This window comes from Symphalangus syndactylus, chromosome 5 (assembly GCF_028878055.3).
Source record: "Symphalangus syndactylus isolate Jambi chromosome 5, NHGRI_mSymSyn1-v2.1_pri, whole genome shotgun sequence".
NCBI lineage: Eukaryota > Metazoa > Chordata > Mammalia > Primates > Hylobatidae > Symphalangus > Symphalangus syndactylus.
The window spans coordinates 16,089,261-16,111,560 of NC_072427.2; the positions used below are offsets into that span (position 1 = coordinate 16,089,261).

The 22,300-nt window shown below is 45.8% G+C and overlaps 2 protein-coding genes across 2 annotated transcripts in view; both read right to left on the reverse strand.

Moving 5' to 3' along the window:
- IQGAP1 (IQ motif containing GTPase activating protein 1) overlaps positions 1 to 4,541 on the reverse strand; it is a 113,523-nt gene extending 108,982 nt beyond the window's left edge. Inside the window, exons 1-2 of the mRNA XM_055277198.2 lie at positions 4,326 to 4,541; positions 1,303 to 1,402 (exon numbers count right to left, since the gene is read on the reverse strand). Coding sequence (XP_055133173.1) covers positions 1,303 to 1,402; positions 4,326 to 4,380 — 155 coding nt within the window. The 5' untranslated portion in view covers positions 4,381 to 4,541. The remainder of the gene's footprint in view (positions 1 to 1,302; positions 1,403 to 4,325) is intronic.
- Positions 4,542 to 15,546: 11,005 nt separating this feature from the next.
- ZNF774 (zinc finger protein 774) overlaps positions 15,547 to 22,300 on the reverse strand; it is an 84,163-nt gene continuing 77,409 nt past the window's right edge. Inside the window, exon 5 of the transcript XR_010120646.1 lies at positions 15,547 to 17,569. The gene's annotated coding sequence lies outside the window, so the exon portion shown is untranslated. The remainder of the gene's footprint in view (positions 17,570 to 22,300) is intronic.

Sequence of the window (22,300 nt, forward strand, 5' to 3'; positions counted from 1 at the left end):
AAGCCTAGATACAAGAGGGCATGCAAAATACAGGTTAGTGTTTGCCCCAGGAGAAGGAAGAATGGGACCAAAGGGGCACAAAAGAGACTTTAAATGTAGTGATGTTGGTTTTGTTTTGTTTTTAGAGGAAAGGGAAATATCTCAAATGTTAACATGTTAGTTCTGGAACACAATGATGTTTGTTGTACTGTTCTCTGGACTTTCCTGTAGCATTTTAAGATTTTCAGAATTAAAACACACACATACACACACACTTGTTTATTAGCACCACTTCAAACACCCTTTTTATTAAATGTTAATTGCAAATATTTCATTATCCCTCACTTGCCTTTTCCACCTAAGCTCACTTACAGAATACATGATCTATAATTACATCTACCCTGGGAGTCTGCAAAAGAACACAATCACCAGAACAAATGAAATGAATCACTGATAACAAAATGACACTCTAAAATTAAGACCACAAGGTTGTGGGGCATCAGAAAAAGGAAAACAGCAGCTTTACATTCACTTCACCAAGAATGCAGAGGATGCTGCCTCTGAATATTGCCAAACAGATGGACCTACACCAACAGCACTACACTCTAAGCCTCCCAAACCAAGCACCCACTCCACAGGTCATAGGAGGAGGAGACTCAATTCATATATAAATCAAAATTCATGAAGAATAAGTGAAACATTAAAGCCAGTAACTTCAAACCCTAAAAATGCTATTCCCACCCCACAGCTGGTAATGCCCAAAACATGCACAATAAGCATAAAACTGAACAATACAAACCTGGAAAATTGTTCAGTAAACTTAAATGCCCATCACAGTGATTCATGATAAACTGTCATCAAGGCTACTTATTGCCATAAATAAATACCCTACCTATACTTATTCCCTCAACCACCAGCTTCCCAGTTACATCTATAACATACTCAAATCAATCTTTTTCCCCCCATCAAAAACAGGAGTTTTGTCACCCAGGCTACAGCACAGTGGTGAGAACATGGCTCACTGCTGCCTCGACCTCCTGGACTCAAGTGATCCTCCCTCCTCAGGCTCCTGAGTAGCTGGGACTACTGGCACCACCATGCCTGGCTAATTTTTTAAATTTTTTTGTAGAGATGGGGTCTCACTATGTTGCCCAATCTGGTCTTAAACAGCTGGGTTCAAGTGATCCCCCCCACCTCAGCCTCGCAACGTGCTGGGATTACAGGCATGGACCACTGTGCTCAGCCTCAAAGAAATCTTTATTTGTATTCACACTATCATCAGTTCCCTTCTCTTAATCTTCTCTCCAGCTAGCCAATCTTTACCTCTTTGCTTCTTCCAAATGACAAAGGTACTCATAAGCCACGTTCTGACGTCTCCTTTCATCCATCTCCTCTGCAGTAAGTCTTTCATTATCCAGGACAGCTAAAACATAAAAAAAAGAATGTAAATACCAGGATCTGTAGCCTTCCTGAGTGATAAAAGATTGACACAGAATCAATTTCCTGCTACTCACCTAGAAAGTCAGGGTAACTAATGAGTGTGTAGCTAGCCCGGTGTACTACAATGACTTTCCTAAAAAAAGAACTATGGCCGGGCACGGTGGCTCACGCTTGTAATCCCAGCACTTTGGGAGGCCGAGGCAGGCGGATCACGAGGTCAGGAGATCGAGACCACGGTGAAATCCCGTCTCTACTAAAAATACAAAAAAATTAGCCGAGCGTGGTGGCGGGCGCCTGTAGTCCCACCTACTCGGAGAGGCTGAGGCAGGAGAATGGCTTGAACCCGGGAGGCGGAGCTTGCAGTGAGCCGAGATTGGGCCACTGCACTCCAGCCTGGGCGACAGAGCGAGACTCCGTCTCAAAAAATAAAAAATAAAAAAAATAAAAAAATAAAAAAAGAACTATGTGGTTTCAACTATACTCATCTTGACCTTTTTAAAAATGTATGATAATATAAATATGTACTAAGTTTCAGTGTAATCTTGAAAAATACTGTCTTGAGATTTTGGCCCTAATCTGTCCCTATCTGCCAGAACTCCTTCTAAATACAGATCTGATAATGTTGTTTCTCTCTTTTATTAATGACCAAAGCCAGCAGTTATTGAGAAATAAGTGGCAGTAATTGTACTAAGCATTTTACACGCATTCTCTCACTGAAACCCCACAACAATCCTGTGATTATCACTCCTATTTTACAGATGAGGAAATTGAGGCTGGGTGAGCCTAGCCCCATGGCAAATAAGTGTCAGGGCCTGAATCCAAACCTGGAGAGTCTGTCTCCAAAGCCTGAGCTTAACTTTGAAGCAATCTGCTTCCTTCATGGGCACCAGGTATGGAATAAATTCCTAACTCCTTGGGAAGGCATTCAAGGCCTTTCCCAGTCTGGTCCCAACTATTTTTGGAAACTCTCCTCTTCCCTTCCTCCCACCACTGTGCAGTCCACGCCACTCAGTTCCCAACACAGTATCCCTCTACTTTCAATACCTTTGTTCATGCTCTTCCCTCAAGTCCTGTCTCTTGTTCCACATGCCCTATCAAACTTTTTTTTTTTCTTTTGAGACAGGGTCTTGTTCTGTCACTAAGGCTGGAGTGCAGTAGCACAATCATGGCTTATTGCAGCCTCGACTTTCTGGGCTCAAATGATCCTCCGACCTCAGCCCCGAGCAGCTGGGACTACAGGCATGGAACACCACGCCTGGCTAATTATTTTTGTTTTTTTTTTTAGAGATGGAGTCTCGCTATGCTGCCCAGGCTGGTCTCAAACTCGAGGCCTCAAACAATCCTCTCACCTCGGACTCCCAAAGTGCTGGGATTACACGCAGGAGCCACTATGCCTGGCAACCTGTCAAACTTTCTACACAGCATTCTTCAAGGCTCTGTTCAAATGTCACCTTCAGGCTGGGCCGGGCGCGGTGGCTCACGCTTGTAATCCCAGCACTTTGGGAGGCCGAGGCGGGCGGATCACGAGGTCAGGAGATCGAGACCACGGTGAAACCCCGTCTCTACTAAAAATACAAAAAATTAGCCGGGCGTGGTGGCGGGCGCCTGTAGTCCCAGCTACTCGGAGAGGCTGAGGCAGGAGAATGGCGTGAACCCGGGAGGCGGAGGTTGCAGTGAGCCGAGATCGCGCCACTGCACTCCAGCCTGGGCGACAGAGGCATGGGGATCATTTGAGATCAGGAGTTTGAGACCAGCCTGACCAACATTGGTGAAACCCCGTCTCTACTAAAAACACAAAAATTAGCCAGTGTGGTGGCTGACGCCTGTAGTCCCAGCTACTCGGGAGACTGAGGCAGGAGAATCGCTTGAACCTGGGAGGTGGAGTTTGCAGTGAGCTGAGATTGCACCACTGCACTCCAGGCTGGGCGACAGAGCAAGACTCAGTCTCAAAAAAAAAAAAAAAAAGTCACCTCCCATGCTCAGATTGTCTTCCCCAGGCCCCTTCTCCTTGCCTACATTACTGTGTATGGCTAGTAAGTTCAGCATCTTTTATCGTTATTGCACCTTATAATCATTAGCTTGCACACCTGTTTGACTCTGATTAAAACGCTCTTTGGAGGCAGGGCCTGATCTTACTCATCTTTAATTTCACAAACGTGGCACAATACCTCACATATAACTGTTGATGCGTGAAATGTTGATCCTTTCAAAAAGAACATTATTCCCAGAATATAAACTAAAACCGAAAACCTCAAAATCCCAAAGGGTCCTCCTTTAGCCAATCCTGCCTGCAGTTCAATGACGTCCAGGGCCGACAACAGAAAATGAGGAAGTCAGAGGATTTTCTTTTTTTTTTTTTTTAATTACTATTTTACTTTTGAAATCTTGAGGAGGGAACTAAGCCCGAGAAAACTGAAGTGACTTGCCCAGGACGGCACCTCTTAGCTAGCCTGGGGCCGGACAGGTCTGGACCCTGGTCTATCCCTTGGGTCTACCCCGCAGGCAACACTAGGGCAGCGCCCTTCCACGAAACGGGCAGAGCCCGCGTACCCAGACCCCAATCCCCGGGACACGCCCTGCGCGGTCATCCTGCCACCTCACTCTAGGCCGTCTTCCCCAATCTCGGTCGAGCCTGGGCGGCGAGAGGCGCTGGGTGGGGCTCCCCCTACCGCGGCCCCAGCTAAGGCGGGAGGCCTCGGGGGTCCTCTCCGCCGCCTCGGACCCCGAGGGGCGCGCACCAGGGGCCTCCCCGCCCGCCGCCCGCTGCCCCACCGGGGCAGCTCTTCCGGGTCCGAGCTGCCGGCAGCCGCCCTGCCCCACCCGCCCGGCCGAGCCCCCAGGAAAATCGCGCCTCGTCTGCAATTAGCCCAGCCCGAAGCCCCCGCGCCGCGGAGCCCCGCACTCACAGCCATAGTGCGGCCGGGCCACGCCCAGCCCGTCAACCTCGTCTGCGGCGGACATGGCGGCCGAGCCCGAGTCTCTGCTGAGGAAGCCGTGAAACCTTGGAGGCGCCGACGGCGGCAGCTACAGCTCCTGCCAAGTGCGCGGGCTTGCCGGGGTCCCCGAGGCCCCGCCCCATGCCGTCAGCCCCACCCCGCAGGCCCCGCCCCAGCGGCACCGCCCCAGCACACCGCCCTGAGCGGCCGGAAAGAGGCGGGGCCAGAGTCACCATGCCCCGCCCCCAACTCCGCCCCCTCAGCCCGGCCCCGCCCTGCATCCCGCTACGGTCTCCGTAGGCGGAAGGAAGAAGGTAGAGCCCATCCTCCAATCGCGCTCACGCTAAGCTTGCCCTGCCGGGAATGACCGCCCAGGTTTATAGCCCCGCCCCTAGGGCCACTGCCCTATCCGCAACTCTAACTGAAAGGCTGCCGGTGTCTGCTGCCTGAAATCAAAATAGTAGGTCATCTCCCTTCTCTTGCCGGCCCAGCTAACCTCTGCACCAATACTTGGAGAAAGCACCCTTTGAGGTGACCGAGGGTGTCTTGTTGGACACAAGCAGGCCCCAAACTGCCATGAAAGCCCTCCAACTCCACTCTCCGCAGTTTGGCAACCTGGCCTCAGTCCTCTTAAATTCGGCAGCAGTCACCAGATTACCCAGGTACCCAGGTATTTGAGATGCGGATGCTAAAGCCGAACTCTGGCCAAACTCCCTACGTTTAGATCCCTTGACATTGTTCTTTGCAAGTTCTTTTTTAAATAACTCTTTTCCCGTATCAGGTATGCCTCTGCCCCCTGCACCTTGTGGCTTGCCCTTCAGATATTGGTATTCAACGGTATTCCGTCCGCAGCCCTCTTCTGTTTATTCTTTTTTCTTTTCTTTCTTTCTTTCTTTTATTTTATTTTATTTTTTTTTGAGACGGAGTCTCGCTCTGTCGCCCAGGCTGGTGTGCAGTGGTGCGATCTAGGCTCACTGCAAGCTCCGCCTCCCGGGTTCGCGCCATTCTCCTGCCTCAGCCTCCCGAGTAGCTGGGACTACAGGCACCCGCCACCGCGCCTGGCTAATTTTTTGTATTTTTAGTAGAGACGGGGTTTCACCGTGTTAGCCAGGATGGTCTCGATCTCCTGACCTCGTGATCCGCCCGCCTCGGCCTCCCAAAGTGCTGGGATTACAGGCGTGAGCTACCGCGCCCGGCCTTTTTTTTTTTTTTGAGACAGAGTCTTGCTCAGTCGCTCAGGATGGAGTGCAGTGGCGCGATCTCGGCTCACTGCAACCTCCGCCTCCCGGGTTCAAGCGACTCTCCTGCCTCAGCCTCCCAAGTAGCTGGGATTACAGGTGCCCGCCACCACACCCAACTACTTTTTTTGTATTTTTAGTAGACACGGGGTTTCACCATGTTGGTCAGGCTGGTCTCGAACTCCTGACCTCAGGTAATCCACCCGCCTCTGCCTCCCAAAGTGCTGAGATTACAGGTGTGAGCCACCGCGCCCAGCCCTCTTCCGTTTATTCTTTGCCCACTCAGTAATCTTTCTACACTGTCCTATAACTGCTGAGGACCCCTCGATATGTATCACCAGACCAGATCGTCTGGAAGTCCCTCAGTATTTTCAGCTAATGAACACTTTCATCTGTGTATAGGGCAGACATTTTAAATCCCACGTGTCAAATACTGACCCTGCTCCTGCTATATTCTCTATTCACAGAAGTACTCAATTCCCAGTGGGAATACCCTAGGCTCCTTGCCTCACGCCCTACATCCAATCTGTGTTTATTTCTGAGGTGTCTACTTTTGTCTCCATCCCCGTTGTGATTACACTGTAGTCTCCCTTCTGCCAACCAGATCCTCACAGTTATCAGGGTGTTCTCTCTAAAGTGCAAATGCAATTGTGTTTCTCTTTTAAAATTTTTTTTCTATTACTTGCTTCAAGATCATGGGCCAAGTTCAGCATGATTTAGCATGCCAAATCATAGCCTGACTCCAGATGTTTTGCTCCAGCTATTTTCAGTGTATTCACTCTTCCTTCAAACTATTAAAGATACTTGAAAACCTGTAAGAACAAAACACCCCTGTAGAAAAATGGGCAAGGGTTTCATTCATTAAGCCTACAAAGTAAAAAGTTATTTCATTCTTAAGCTTTTAAGTTCACTTTACAAATTGTATTATTCTATTTATAAGTCTAGCACATTTTACCAAACACTTTTCAGAAACCGAATGATTTATTTATTTGGGAGGCAGGGGGTCACACTTTTAGTGGGGGCCACAGGGGACATGGTCTTCTCCATGTCAATGGAAGTGCTTGCAGTTTCTTCAACCACTCCAAGCTTGGGCCTTGGGGGTAGCTGGGCATGTCCAGCATGTTCCCATCCTCTCAGAGGGGCACTGGGTTGTTGTGGGGCGTGGCCTGGTTGATCCTGTACACTCCAGTACTCCAGTACTCCAGTACATGGTATAGGGGCAGATGGGTCAGATTTATAGCTAGGCCCCTGATGGTGAGGAATAGGACCAGCACCCGCTCCTTGGGCCAGGCATTCTTGAGAAAGTCAGCTGCAATGGCAGCGAGGACATGGAGCATTCTGAAATTTCCCGAAAATTTTTTTTTTAAGTCTCAGTTAATTCAACATCTTCAAATATTTAAAATTATGCCTACTAGGGCAGGCACAGTGGCTCACACCTGTAATCCCAGCACTCTGGGAGGCCAAGGTGGGTGGATCAACTTAGGTTGGGAGTTGGAGACCAGCCTGGCCAACATGGTGAAACCCCGTCTCTACTAAAATACAAAAAAATTAGCTGAGCATGGTGACACACGCCTGTAGTCCCAGCTACTCAGGAGGCTAAGGCAGGAGAATCACTTGAACCCGGGAGGCAGAGGTTTCAGTGAGCCAAGATTGTGCTCTTGTACTCCAGCCTGGTTGATAGATCGAGACTGTCTTTTAAAAAATAATAATAATAATTGCTGGGCACGGTGGCTCATGCCTGTAATCCCAGCACTTTCGGAGGCTGAGGTGGGCAAATCACGAGGTCAGGAGATTGAGACCATCCAGGCTAACACGGTGAAACCCCATCTCTATTAAAAATACAAAAAAAAAAAATCAGCCGGGCATGGCGGCAGGCACCTGTAGTCCAGCTACTCAGGAGGTTGAGGCAGGAGAATGGCGTGAACCCGGGAGGCGGAGCTTGCAGTGAGCTGAGATTGCGCCACTGCACTCCAGCCCGGGCAATAGAGTGAGACTCCATCCCAAAAAAAAAAAAAAAAAAAAATTAAAATAAAAAATAAAGAATAAATTGTGCCTATTACGTTGCCTATATTAGATTTTCTTTTTTTTTTCTTTTGAGATGGAGTTTCACTCTTGTCGCCCAGGATGGAGTGCAATGGTGCAATCTTGGCTCACTGCAACCTCCGCCTCCCAGGTTCAAGGGATTCTTCTGCCTCAGCCTCCCAAGTGGCTGGAATTACAGGCACCCGCCACCATGCCTGGCTAATTTTTTTTTTTTTTTGGATTTTTATTAGAGGTGGGGGTTTCACTATGTTGACCAGGCTGGTCTCAAACTCCTGACCTTGTGATCCACTGGCCTCGGCCTCCCAAAGTGCTAAGATTACAGGCATGAGCCACTGCACCCAGCCTAGATTTTCTTTTTAGTTCATTCAATTGTTTAAAACTTTTTCAAAACTTTTTTTTTTTTTTTTGAGACGGAGTCTCGCTCTGTCGCCCCGGCTGGAGCATAATGGCACAATCTCGGCTCACTGCAACCTCTGCCTCCTGGGCTCAAGCGATTCTCCTGCCTCAGCCTCCTGAGTAGCTGGGATTACAGGCACGCGCCACTATGCCCAGCTAATTTTTGTATTTTTAGTAGAGACAGGATTTCACCATGTTGCCCAGGCTGGTCTTGAACTCCTGACCTCAGGTGATTCACCCACCTCTGCCTCCCAAAGTGCTGGGATTACAGGCGTGAACCACCGCGCCTGGCCTAGATTTTCTTTTTAATTCATTCAATTGTTTAAAACTTTTTCAAAACTTAGTAATTCCTATAAATAAACATACAAGCATAACGAAGCTAACAGTCTCTTAGATGGCCTGATTCCATGTATAAACTTAGTAAGCTTTCAACTCAAAAACCTAAGTCTAAAACTAACTTAATTACACATTTTAAATGATTTACAAAAAAGCTATCACTCAAATAGGCCAAATTTTCTTAAACATTGCGAATACATAAAATGTGAAATCTTCTTCTTCTTCTTCTTTTTTTGAGACGGAGTCTCACTCTGTCGCCCAGGCTGGAGTGCAGTGGCATGATTTCGGCTCACTGCAACCTCAGCCTCCCAAGTTCAAGTGATTATCCTGCCTCAGTCTCCTGAGTAGCTGGGCTTACAGGCACACACCACCACACCCAGCTAATTTTTGTATTTTTACTGGAGGTGAGGTTTCGCCATGTTGGCCAGGCTGGTCTCGAACTCTTGACTTCAGGTGATCTGCCCACCTTGGCCTCCCAATGTGCTGGGGTTATAGGTGTGAGCCACCATGTCCAGCCAAAATATTTCTTCTTAACTCCAACATATTAATCCGATTGTTTATTCCATAAAGGCATTCTTTACTTAATTACAAAGTTTGTCTGAGGTGAAAGCCACAGAGATGTTAAGACAGTTACCAACTGCACTGATACCTTACTCTACTAAGTGTTGCATATTTATTTTCTCAGCTGATCCTTGTAGTAATCCCATTATGTCCATTTTACACTTGGGAAAATGGATAACTGGGTTACTTACCTGAAGCCACACAGCAATAGGCAGAGCTGGAACTCAAACCCAGGCCTGACGACAAAGCCCACATTCCTAGTCAATAAACTCAAGATTCAGAGAAATAGACATTAAGATAATAACATGCTGGCCAGGCACAACGGCTCACGCCTATATCCCCCAGCACTTTGGGAGGCAGAGGCGAGAGGATTGCTTGAGGTCAGGAGTTCAAGTCCAGGCTGGGCAACATGAAAAACCCCGTCTCTACAGAAAATACAAAAAATTAGCCTGGTGTGGTGGCATGCTACCCAAAAGGCTGAGGTGGGAGGACCGCTTGAGCCTGGGAGTTGAGGCTGCAGTGAGCTGTGATCCCGCCACTGTGCTCCTGCCACTGTGCTCCAGCCCAGGTAGACAGAGTGAGACCCCATTACCAAAAAAAAAAAAAAAAAAAAAAAGATAACATGTCACATATCACTTCTTGCCTATCATATGTAGCAACATTTTGGTTTGTCTTTTTAATTGATATTATTGGCAAAGGGGTGAAAAAGCAGCCACTCTTGTGCAATGCTAGTAGGCAATAAATTAATATAGTCTTTCTAAAGACCAGTTTATCATTATGCATCTATTCTTCAACCAAAAAACTTCACTTCTTGGAACGTATCATAAGGATATCGTGCCTTTATTAAATGTGCAAAAATTATCCATGAAGATGCTCCTTGAAAATTACTCAAATGTCCATCAGTAGGTGTTTAAATCAGTGATGGCAGCTATACACAATAGAATGCCATATAGCCATGAACAGTGATGATCTGTGGTCTGGTCAGGCTTGACTGGCTACAGGAAACAGACATGCACAATTTTACTTCTAGAGGAAAAAAGGCTGGAAGGGAGGCCTTTATTATAAAGACCTATATGGACTGGAACTGCACCAAAAACAAAACTACACTAAACAAAAAAAACAGGACTAATGAAAGCTTGAAGGCATGGTTTCATTCCTCTGGGCATCTCTGCTTTTCCACAGGGTGGCTCTACTCTCCACTTTGATAACCAGCTTCCTCCATTTAATTTTTTCTGTTCCTTCACAACTCTTGTTTCTGCTTGCCTTGCCATGGCTTTGACTGAAGGTCCTGGTATCCTTACATCATCAGCTCCATTGAGGATCATCTCAGTTGCCTAACTCCATAACCCATAGAGTGGCATATGATTGACCCAGCTCAGCTTTCCACCCTGTGGGTACATCTCTGACCACCCACAGGCAGGCTGCCCTTGGATTAGATGCTGGTCCTTTACTTCAATCAACTATGATCAGGAAATACAGATAATTAAGCATAGAGAACTATGAGCTGGGCATTATTTCCTTCAGTGGGAGGCTGGGCAGGCAAAAAATGTACAGGCTGGCAGTACAATATTTTAATATTGTGGTTAAGTTAAAATATCAAATTATGACTAATAAATATACCATTTTGTTTTAAATGTAGATAGATAGATACATTGATGAATATGTGCATATGAATAGATAAAGCCTTGAATTATATACACCAATATATTAACAGTGGCTTCTCCAGGCAGTGCTATTACACTGGATTTGTGTGGGGTTTGCTTGCTTGCTTGTCTGTATTTAAAATGAGCTGCTGGAAATACTATTTTGTCAGCAAATATAAATATGAATAAAATTAGTAAATATGAAATGAATAAATGGCAAAATAATGAGGTAAATGGTCATTTTGGGAGTCAAAATTGGTTAATGACCACAAAGAATTTACAAGCCAGCAGGAGTCAAGCAATATTAACAGACTATCTTGAGATAAGCACCGTAATAGAAGTTTCTCTTTCTTGGAATACCTTTTAGCTTATTATCTGCCTGGGAAACTCCTACTCAACTTCCCAGACCCAATTCAAATGTCACCTACTCCCCAGGCAAAATTAATCACTTCCTCATTTATTATATTTCTCAGTAATACTTTAGAAACCAGGTATCTTCAGAAATAAGTCTTATTGTCTAGTAAGTACAACATTTTCAAGAAATAAGCCCCAATTTTTTGTATATTTAAATGCCTCTGAAATCAGGATAGGTCTTACAATCAATATTAAAAGAAACTAGCCAGCTACCAGGAGAAAAGTAGATGGAGAAGTAACATAATTGTTGATACAGTTTGGATATTTGTCCCCATCCAAATCTCATGTTGAACTATAATCCCCAGTGTTGGAGATGGGGCCTGGTGGGAGGTGATTTGATCATGGGGGCGGTTTTCTCTTGAATGGTTTAGCACCATCCCCTTGGTGCTGTTCTTGTGATAGTGAGTGAGTTTTCATGAGATCTGGTCATTTAAAAGTGGTCATTTAAAAGTGTGTGGCATTCTCTCTCGCTCTTGATTTCACCATGTGATGCGCCTCATCCCCATTCACCTTCCACCATAATTGGAAGCTTCCCGAGGCCTCCCCAGAAACAGATGCCACTATGCTTCCTGTACAGTCTTCAGAACTGTGAGCCAATTAAATTTCTTTTCTTTTTTTTTTTTTTTTTTTTGAGACGGAGTCTTGCTGTCGCCCAGGTTGGAGTGCAGTGACGTGATCTCGGTTCACTGCAGGCTCCGCCCCCCGGGGTTCACGCCATTCTCCTGCCTCAGCCTCCCGAGTAGCTGGGACTGCAGGCACCCGCCACCTCGCCCGGCTAATTTTTTGTATTTTTAGTAGAGATGAGGTTTCACCGTGTTAGCCAGAATGATCTCAATCTTCTGACTTTGTGATCCGCCCGCCTCAGCCTCCCAAAGTGCTGGGATTACAGGCGTGAACCACTGCGCCCGGCCAATTTCTTTTCTTATAAATTACTCAGTCTCAGCCAGGTACAGTGGCTCACACCTATAATCTCAGCATTTTGGGAGGCGGAGGTGGGTGGATCATTTGAGGTCAGGAGTTCAAGACCAGCCTGATCAACACAATGAAACCTCATCTCTACTAAAAAAAGAAAAAAAAAATTAGCAAGGTGTGATGGTGTGTGCCTATAATCCCAGCTACTTGGGAGGCCGAGGCAGGAAGATCACTTGAACCCAGGAGGTGGAGGTTGCAGTGAGCCAAGATTACGCCACTGCACTCCAGCCTAGGTAACAGAGGAAGACTCTGTTTCAGAAAAAAGAAAAGAAATTACTCAGTCTCAGGTATTTCTTTCTAGCAATGCAAAAATGGACTAACAGGAAATTGGTACCAAGGACTAGGGCACTGCTATAAAGATAACTGAAAATGTGGAACCAACTTTGGAACTGGGTAACAAGTATAGGTTGGAAGAGTTTGGAGGGCTCAGAAGAAGACAGGAAGGTGAGGGAAAGTTTGGAACTTCTTAGAGACTGGTTAAATGGTTTCAACCAAAATGCTAATAGTGATATGGACAATGAAGGCCAGGCTGACAAGGTCTCAGATGGAAGTGAGAAACTTCTTGAGAACTAAAACAAAGGTCACATTTGTTATGTCTTAGCAAAGAGCTTGGCTGTGTTCTGTCCATGCTGTAGGGATCTGTGGAACTTTTAACTAAAGAGTGATGATCTAAGGTGTCTGACAGAAGAATTTTTTTTTTTTTTTGAGACTGAGTCTCGCTCTGTCACTCAGGCTGGAGTGCAGTGGTGCATCTCAGCTCACTGCAACCTCTGCCTCCTGGGTTCAAGCAATTCTCATGCCTCAGCCTCCTGATTAGCTGGGATTACAGGCACCCACCACTATGCCCAGCTAATTATTGTATTTTTAGTAGAGATGAGATTTCACCATGTTGACCAGGCTGGTCTCAAACTCCTGACCTCAGGTGATCTGCCCACCTCAGCTTCCCAAAGTGCTGAGATTGCAGGCATAAGCCACCATGCCTGGCCAGCAGAAGAAATTTCTCAGCAGCAAAGCATTGAACTTGGACATGGCTGCTTCTGACAGCCTAACTTAAATGTGGGAGCAAAGAAATGACTTAAAGTTGGAATTTATATTTAAGCAGGAAGCACAGCATAAAAGTTTCAAAAATTTGCAGCCTGGCTATGTGGCAAAGAAAGAAAAAGCTTTTTTCAGGAGAGGAATTCAAGCAGGCTGTGGAGCCACCACTTGCTAGACAAATTTGCTTCACTAAAAAGGACCCAAGAACGAATTGCCAAGACAATGGGAAAAAGACCTCAAAGGCATTTTAGAGACCTTCATGGCAGCCTCTCCCATCATATGCCCAGAGGCCTAGAGGGAAGAATGGTTTCCTGGACCAAGCCCAGGGCCTTGCTGCCCTGCACAGCCTTGGGACACTGCTTCCCACATCCAGGCTGCTCCACCTCTAGCCACAGCTCAAAGGGGCCCAGCTGCAGATTGGGCTGCATTTCCAGATGGTGCACGCTGAAAGCCTTGGTGGCTTCCATGTGGTGTTAAGCCTGCAGGTGTACAGAGCACAAGACTTGAGGCTTGCCACCCTCCACCTCGATTTCAGAGGATGTATGGACAAGTCTGGGTGTCCAGGCAGAAGACTGCTGCAAGGGTGGAGCCCTACAGAGAACCTCTACTAGGTCAGTGCCAAGGGGAATTGTAAGGTTGGCACACTGATACGGTTTGGCTGTGTCCCCGCACAAATCTCACCTTGACTTGTAACAATCACCACATGTCAAGGGTGGGGCCAGGTGGAGATAATTAAATCGTGGAAGTGGTTTCCCTCATACTAGTCTAGTGGTAGTGAATAAGTTCCCTGAGATCTGATGGTTTTATAAATGGGAGTTGCCCTGCACAAGCTCTTTTGTCTGCTGCCATGTAAGATTTGACTTTGCCCCTCATTTGCCTTCTGCCATGGTTGTGAGCCCCACCCCAGGATGGAACTGTGAGTCAATTAAAACTCTTTCCTTTATAAAGTACCCAGTCTTGGGTATGTCTTTATTAGCAGTGTGAGAACAGATTAATACACATTCCCCAAAAAGAGTTCCCAATGGGGCACACTGCCTAGTGGAGCTGTGAGAAGAGGGCCACCATCTTTCAGATCCAAGAATGGTAGATTCAACAGCAGCTTGCACCCTGTGCCTGGCAAAGCCACAGGCACTCAACTCGAGCCCATGAGAGCAGTCATGGGTGATGAATCCTGCAAAGCCACAGGGGCAGAGCTGCTCCATGCCTTGGGAGCCCACCCACTGCACCAGTGTGCCCAGCATATGGGACATGGAGTCAAAGATTATTTTAGAGCTTTAAGATTTAATGACTGCCCTTCCAGCTTTCAAACGTGCATGGGGCCTGTAGCCCCTTTCTTGTAGGCTGATTTCTTCATTTTGAAATGGGAATGTTTATCCAATGCTTATACTATAACTGCCAGGCCTCACAGGATAGCTTTTCAGGAGATTGTAACTATGCTGTGTAGGCAGAATTTTGAGACGACTGCCCAAGATTCCCAATCCTTGGCTATTCAATCAAACACTAATCTAGGCACTATTCTGAAGGGATTTTGCAGATGCAATTAAGGCTACTAAACAGTTGATCTTAAGATGGGGAGATTATCCTGGTCATCACATGAGCCATTTATAAGCAGAGAGATTCCTTTAGCTAGTAAAAGAAGTCAGAGACTCAAAGCATGGGATGGTTCAGTGGGCCATTCCTGGTGTGGAATATGGAGGGGTCCACATGGAAAGGACTTGAGACCAGCCTTGAGAAGCTAAGAGTGGCCCCTGACTGATAGTCAGCAAGGAAACAGGGACCTCAGACCTACAACTGCAAGGAACTTGATTCTACCTATTGCCTAAATGAGCTTGGAAGCAGATTCTCCTCACAGTCTCAAGATAAGTCCTTAATCTAGTGGATATTTTAATCTTGACCTTGTAAGACTCTGAGCAAAGAACCCAGTCAAGCTTGCCTGTACTTCAATAGAAAACTAATACATACATTTAAGGAAACTTGAGTGTATGGGGAGGGGGTTGGGGTGGCTTATAAGTAATGTTGCCAAACATGCTAATGGTAAAATTTTGTATAAAAGGGACTATGAGCTAGCTGGACACCCTGCTTCTCTCTGATAGGACTAACTCCATATAGTTCATGAGTCTTTTGAGCAGATGTAGCTCAAAATAAATCAGATACTCCATTTGGTCTATGTAATTACTGATCTTCTTTGTTTCTCTATACGTTGAACACCTTGGGCAAAGGGATAGAACACCTTGTTCTAGAGATAGAACAAAGGGTCAGTAAACTTCAGAATACCATCAAGTGGCTGTCTGTCAAGTACCAGTTTTCATCTTTGTGAAACTTCAAGTGTTACGTGTCACTGCTTAACTCCTTAACCAACTCATTTGAGAGAAACCTATTTCACCTTGTCCTAAAGATATTCAGATATTCCGGATCTTGTGTTTAAGCACAGCTCCTGCCAGGTATTCCAGCTTCAGCCATTTCTTCAACTCTTGGTTTTTCAGATGGAGGAAAAGTTTTGAACTACCTGTTGGTAGTTGCAGCTATTTACCAACTGCTTACCATGTTCCAGAAAATGCTAGGTGCTTTATTTATATTGTCTCATTTAATCTTCACAATAACTCTATGAGGAAATATAATTATCCTCATTTTACAAATGAGAAAACAAGCACAAAGAGGTTAGATATTCTGCTTAAGGCCATAAGATTCAGAGTTAGGATCAAGCCTCCATCTCTCTAATTCTAAAATCTCTGTCAAATAATCATTCAACACCATGTCCTAGTTTATGGACAACATATCAATGAGAAGGTGTTCATTCACTTCTTAAATATGCCTAATTGCCTCTGAAAACCTTTCAACAAACATTTGTGAACACCATCTCCTAGTCTAGGAACAATATATAAAAACAGAGACCCGGGAGTTGTGGGAGGAAGCCAGGAAGTCAGCCCAGAATGGAGTTGGGGCATTGGTTTCCGGGCTGGGGTTAGAATAGGCCACAAGGTTCTACTGCAGTCTCAAGGCCTAAGACAAAGGACAAATCTAAGGACCCATCAAGAGACAGAAATAGCTCATAGGAATCATGAGCTCATTGGAGAGTCAGACCAAAGTATGGGGAAAGAGCGGAAAATGAGGCATAGAACACCAGACCCCATCACAGGGTTAGAACCCAAGACAAGCCTGCATGGCAGGGTTCCCCACGGCAAACCCCTGAAACTTCTACAGGGATGACAATGGGTTACTAGTAACAACAGCTAACTCATAATGAGTGCCCTTTAGGTCCAGTTTTAAGTATTTGATCTCATTTGACCTTCACAACAATCTTATGAGGTAGGAACTACTAGAATTTTCAATTTAAGGATGAGGAAACTGAAATCAGAAAGGTTAACAATGGTCCAAAGATTACACAACTAGTTAGTGACATACTCAGGATTCAAACTGCATTGGACCCAAAGCCCACATATGTGAACACTATTCTCCACTAATGCACATGAGGACCTAGAGGGCTGAGTTGAAAGATTTGTGAGGCCACATCCACCAAGGAATGTGATGGACACAGACTTGACAAAGCACTCTCAAGAAGCTTTCAGACATCAAGACAGAGATCTAGGAGCACAGATAAGAGAACAGTTGATGGGCTGGGTGTGGTGGCTCACGCCTGTAATCCTAACACTTTGGGAGGCTGAGGCGTGCAGATCATGAGGTCAGGAGATGGAGACCATCCTGGTTAACACGGTGAAACCCGTCTCTCTTAAAAATACACAAATTAGCCACGCCAGGTAGCAGGTGCCTGTAGTCCCAGCTACTCGGGAGGCTGAGGCGGGAGAATGGCGTGAACCCAGGAGGCGGAACTTGCAGTGAGCCGAGATCACGCCACTGCACTCCAGCCTGGGCGACAGAGCGAGACTCCGTCTCAAAAAAAAAAAAAAAAAAAAAAAAGACTTTGCAGGGAAGACCTGTGGGAAGGGTGAGAAAGGGCACAAGTTGCAGTAACAGTGTAAACAAAGCCAGAAAAATCACAAAGGTGTGTGCGTGTGTGATCATGCCCTGATTCTTGTATAGTTAACTTCACCCCAGGCTTCTCAAACAGCACAGCCACATGATGTTTCAAAAAGTCCAAGTGGAACCTCTTTGGAAAGATGCCCCACCATTGGCAGAGGCTGTGACCTTTTTCCTCAGGTACCAGGGGTTGCTACATGGGGAATGGGTGGACACTGGGCTGTAAATACCGTGTCTGGAATTTATTCCTTTTGGTGGGTTCTTGGTCTCGCTGACTTCAAGAATGAAACCACGGACCTTCACGGTGAGTGTTACAGCTCTTAAAGATGATGTGTCCGGAGTTTCTTCCTTCAGATGTTCAGATGTGTCCAGAGTTTCTTCCTTCCAGTGGGTTTGTGGTCTTGCTGACTTCAGGAGTGAAGCTGCAGACCTTCGCAGTGAGTGTTACAGCTCTTAAAGGTGGCTCATCTGGAGTCATCTGTTCCTCTCGGTGGGTTCGTGGTCTTGCTTACTTCAGGAATGCAGCCGCAGACCCTCGCATTGAGTGTTACAGCTCATAAAGGTAGTGTGGACCCAGAGTGAGCAGCAGCAAGATTTACTGTGAAGAGTGAAAGAACAAAGCTTCTACAGCGTGGAAGGGCACCCCAGTGGGTTGCCTGCTGCTAGCTTCACTGGCCAGCTTTTAGTCCCTTATTTGGCCCCACCCACATCCCACTGATTAGTCCATTTTACAGAGTACTGATTGGTGTGTTTACAATACTTTAGCTAGACACAGAGTGCTGATTGGTGCGTTTACAATACTTTAGCTAGACACAGAGTGCTGATTGGTGCGTTTTTAATCCTCTAGCTAGACAGAAAAGTTCTCCAAGTCGCCACCTGAGCTAGAAGCCCAGCTGGCTTCAACTCTCAATACCTTCGTCCTTTATCACTCCTCATTTTCTTTACGACTGATATTTGGGTGGTAGAAAGCTCACATCCTTTATGGAAAGTCACTTTCCTATAAGCTCCTCTGGAAGTAGAGTACAGAAAAATCTAACTAGGCCTCTCATGAGATTACAAGCAATGAGTGACATTTCTACTACAACTTATAATGCCAGCGCAGGGCAAGGTAGAAACTGCAAGGCTTCAGTCACTATTCAGTTATGTAAAGACTAACACATGGGCACAGTGTCTCATGCCTGTAATCCTAGCACGCCTGTAATCCTAGCACAGTGGCTCACGCCTGTAATCCTAGCCATGGCAGGAAGATTTCTTGAGCCCAGCAGTTGGATACCAGCCTGTGCAACATGGTGAAACCCCATCTCTGCAAAAAATAAAAAAAATTAGCTAGGCATAGTGGTGCATGCCTGTGGCCCCAGCTACTGGGGAGGCTGAGGTGGGAGGATCACTTGAGCTGGGGAGGTCGAGGCTGCAGGGAGCTGTGATTGCACCACTGCATTCCAGCCTGGGAGACAGAGCAAGAACTTGTCTCAAAAAAAAAAAAAAAAAAAAAAAAAAGGGCTAGACAAGGTGGCTCACTCCTGTAATCTCAGCACTTTGAGAGGCTGAGGCAGGTGGATCCCCTCAGGTCAGGAGGTCCAGACCAGTCTAGCCAACATGGTGAAACTCCGCCTCTACTAAAAATACAAAAATTAGCCAGGCATGGTGGCATGCGCCTATAGTCCCAGCTATTTGGGAAGCTGAGGCAGGAGAATTGCTTGAACCCGGGAGGCAGAGCTTGCAGTGAGCTGAGATCACATCACTGCACTCCAGCCTGGGCAGAGAGCGAGACTCTGTCTCAAAAAAATAAAAAAAAATTAAAATAAAAAAAAAAGGCTAACAGGAAAAAACGGGAGAGACATACAGCTATGGAGCAATGTTGCTCCCTAAGACTCCAGTCAGTGCATTGACACGTGTCCAGTTTGATTCTTTTTTTTTTTTTTAAAAAGAAAGGCCAGGTTCTACCACCTTCCTTACAATACAGAAACAAGCTCTCTCAACCACAAGTATCAATCACATTATTCAGTTTTGTGGAATCACTGGCAATGCCCCCATGTATCAGAATGTCTTCTGTGGCTGAATTTACATGTGAAGGTTAATTAAACAAAGCTTTATTTCAGTATCATGGCTTGTATGCATTTACTCATTCATGTACCAACTGGCATAAGTGATACCTCCTCCAGGGAGCCTTCCTTGACTCTCAAGATAGCCCTTCTCTGGCTGACATATACTTCTTGTATTGAAACTATGTGTCTGGGCCGGGCATGGTGGCTCACACCTGTAATCCCAGCACTCTGGGAGGCTGAGGCAGGTGGATCACCTGAGGTCAGGAGTTTGAGACCAGCCTGGACAACATGGCAAAAGCCTGTCTCTACTAAAAATACAAAAATTAGCTGGGTGTGGTGGCGCATGACTGTAATCCCAGCTACTGAGGAGTCAGAGGCAGGAGAATTGCTTGAACCCGGGAGGTGGAGGTTGTGGTGAGCTGAGATCACCTCACTGCATTCCAGCCTGAAGGACAGAGGGAGACTCTGTCTCAAAAAAAAAAAAAAAAAGAAAAAAGAAAGAAAGAAACTATGTGTCTGTATGTCTGTTTCCCACAACCACTCTGTGCTCCTCAAGAGAATTGTCATGTTTATACCTGTATCCCCAGCACCCTCGACTAGGCCTGGATATAATAGGTAATGAGTGTTTATTGAATTAAATTGAATAAATTAGAGAGATACAATGTGGGGTTTGATGTGTGTCCATATATTCTGTTGTAACATGCCTCTGACTCTGGAGAGGGAGGACAGGCTATGCTGGCGCCTAGACTTAGGCTTAGGTGCTAACATTTAGATGCTTCAGGTTTCCTTCAGTTGAGCCCAAGTCACCTGGATAAAGAAATTTATGTATTTTTAGTACATAAGTGACAGATTCAGGGCAAACTCAGTGATAAAAGCAAGCTTCTAGCTTCAAGATCCCAAGAGATTTTCTCTTAAAGAGTTTGGGCTGGATGCGGTGGCTCATGCCTGTAATCCCAGCACTTTGGGAGGCCAAGGCAGGCGGATCACGAGGTCAGGAGTTCAAAACCAGCCTGGCCAACATGGTGAAACCCCGCCTCTACTAAAAATACAAAAATTAGACCGGGTGCGGTGGCTCAGACATGGTGCGGTGGCTCACGCCTATAATCCCAGCACTTTGGGAGGCTGAGGCAGGTGGATTATCTGAGGTCAGGAGTTCGAGACCAGCCTGGCCAACATGGTGAAACCCCGTCTCTTCTAAAAATACAAAAATTAGCCGGGCATGGTGGCAGTTGCCTGTAATCCCAGCTACTCGGGAGGCTGAGGCAGGAAAATTGCCTGAATACAGGAGGGGGAGGTTGCAGTGGGCCAAGATCATGCCACTGCACACCAGCCTGGGCAACAGAGCAAGACTCCATCTCAAAAAAAAAAAAAAAAAAATAGGCAACCAAAATGGGTGGGACCAACATGCCATCCCAGCTGCAGAGAGAAAAGCCAAACATTAGTGGATGGGGACCTTACTGTGGATGAAGAATCTAGTATCCAGGGCAGAAAGCAAGGTCCTCCCAGGAGAAGACCAAGATAGGAAGGTTGATGCTGGAGCCTGTGGAAGGGTCTTAAATTCTACATTAAAGGAGATTCCACTCTCTTCTGTAGACAATAGGAAATTATTTAAGATTTTATAAGCAGGAGAGGAATATGATTTGATTCAACAAAGATTTATGAAATGTTTACTTTTATACTAGTATGAACAAGGGTATAAAGTTGAGTTAAACATAGTCACTGCCCTTTAGACAAGTACACAAGTGACTGTAATGCAAGATGAAATAAGAAGTGAGTGAAACCCAAGATGTAGAAAGAAAGGATTATAGAAGTCCAAAGGAAATCCTATCTGCTTGATGGAGGAGATCTGGAAATACTTTATGGAGAGGGAGGTATTTTAATGGGGTCTTGAAAAATAGGTACTTTATAAACAAAATTCCCTGAAGAGGCAACATGAACAACAATAAACTTGTGAAAGTTGTGTAATTGCTGGGCGTGGTGGCACACGCCTGTAATCCCAGCACTTTGGGAGGCCCAGGCGGGGGGATCACCTGAGGTCAGGAGTCCGAGACTAGCCTGCCCAACATGGCGAAACCCCATCTCGACTAAATACAAAAAATTAGCTGGGTATGGTGGTGCATGCCTGTAATCCTAGTTACTCGGGGGGCTGAGGCAGGAGAATTGCTTGAACCCAGGAGGTGGAGGTTGCGGTAAGACAAGATCATGCCACTGCACACCAGCTTGGGAGACAGAGTGAGACTCCGTCTAAAAAAAAAAAAAAAAAAAAAAAAAGTTGGGTAACTTCCCCACTAATCAGGGAGACACTTTTAAATTTAATTTAATTTATTTATTTGAAACAGGATCTGGCTCTGTCATCCAGGCTGGAGTGCAGTGGCATGACCACAGCTCACTGCAGCCTTGACCTCCAGTGCTCAGGTGATCCTCCCACCTCAGCCTCCTGAGTAGCTGGAACTACAGACATCAGCCACCATGGCCAGATAATTTTTAAGTTTTTTTTTGGAGATGGGGTCTCACTATGCTGTCCAGGCTGGTCTTGAACTCCTGAGCTCAAGAAATCCTCCTGCCTCAGCCTCCCAAAATGCTGGGATTACAAGTGTGACCTACTATGCCCAGCTGAGATGCATATTAACACCGCAATGATATATCATTTCATACTCAAAAACATTTTATAAATAAAAATTTTACCTATATATATGTATATATACATATATTTGCTTTTTTCTATATATACACATAATACATATATGTATAATACATGTATATTTATATAATACATATGTTTCCAATTAACTACTATACTGAAGTTTGTATTAGTAAATCCTTTGATTTTCATTAGTTTGTATGAGTATCCTTATTGCTTAAGCAATATATTTAGTTTTGCCTGTTTTTTACCTTTACTGTATTTTTTTTTTTTTCAAGATGGAGTCTCACTCTGTCACCCAGGCTGGAGTGCAGTGGCACAACCTTGGCTCACTGCAACCTCCACCTCCTGGGTTCAAGGGATTCTTCTGCTTCAGCCTCCTAGGTAGCTGGGACTACAGGTGTGAGCCATCACGCCCGGCTAATTTTTGTATTTTTAGTAGAGACAGGGTATCACCATGTTGGCCAGGCTGATCTCAAACTCCTGACCTCATGATCCGCCCGCCTCGGCCTCTCAAAGTGCTGGGATTACAGGCGTGAGCCACCGCAGCTTCCCTGATCTTTACTGTATTTTTGCTCTTACTAAATATATACATATGTATAGAGAGAGAGACAGGGAAAAAAGCAAATATATATAAAGGCAT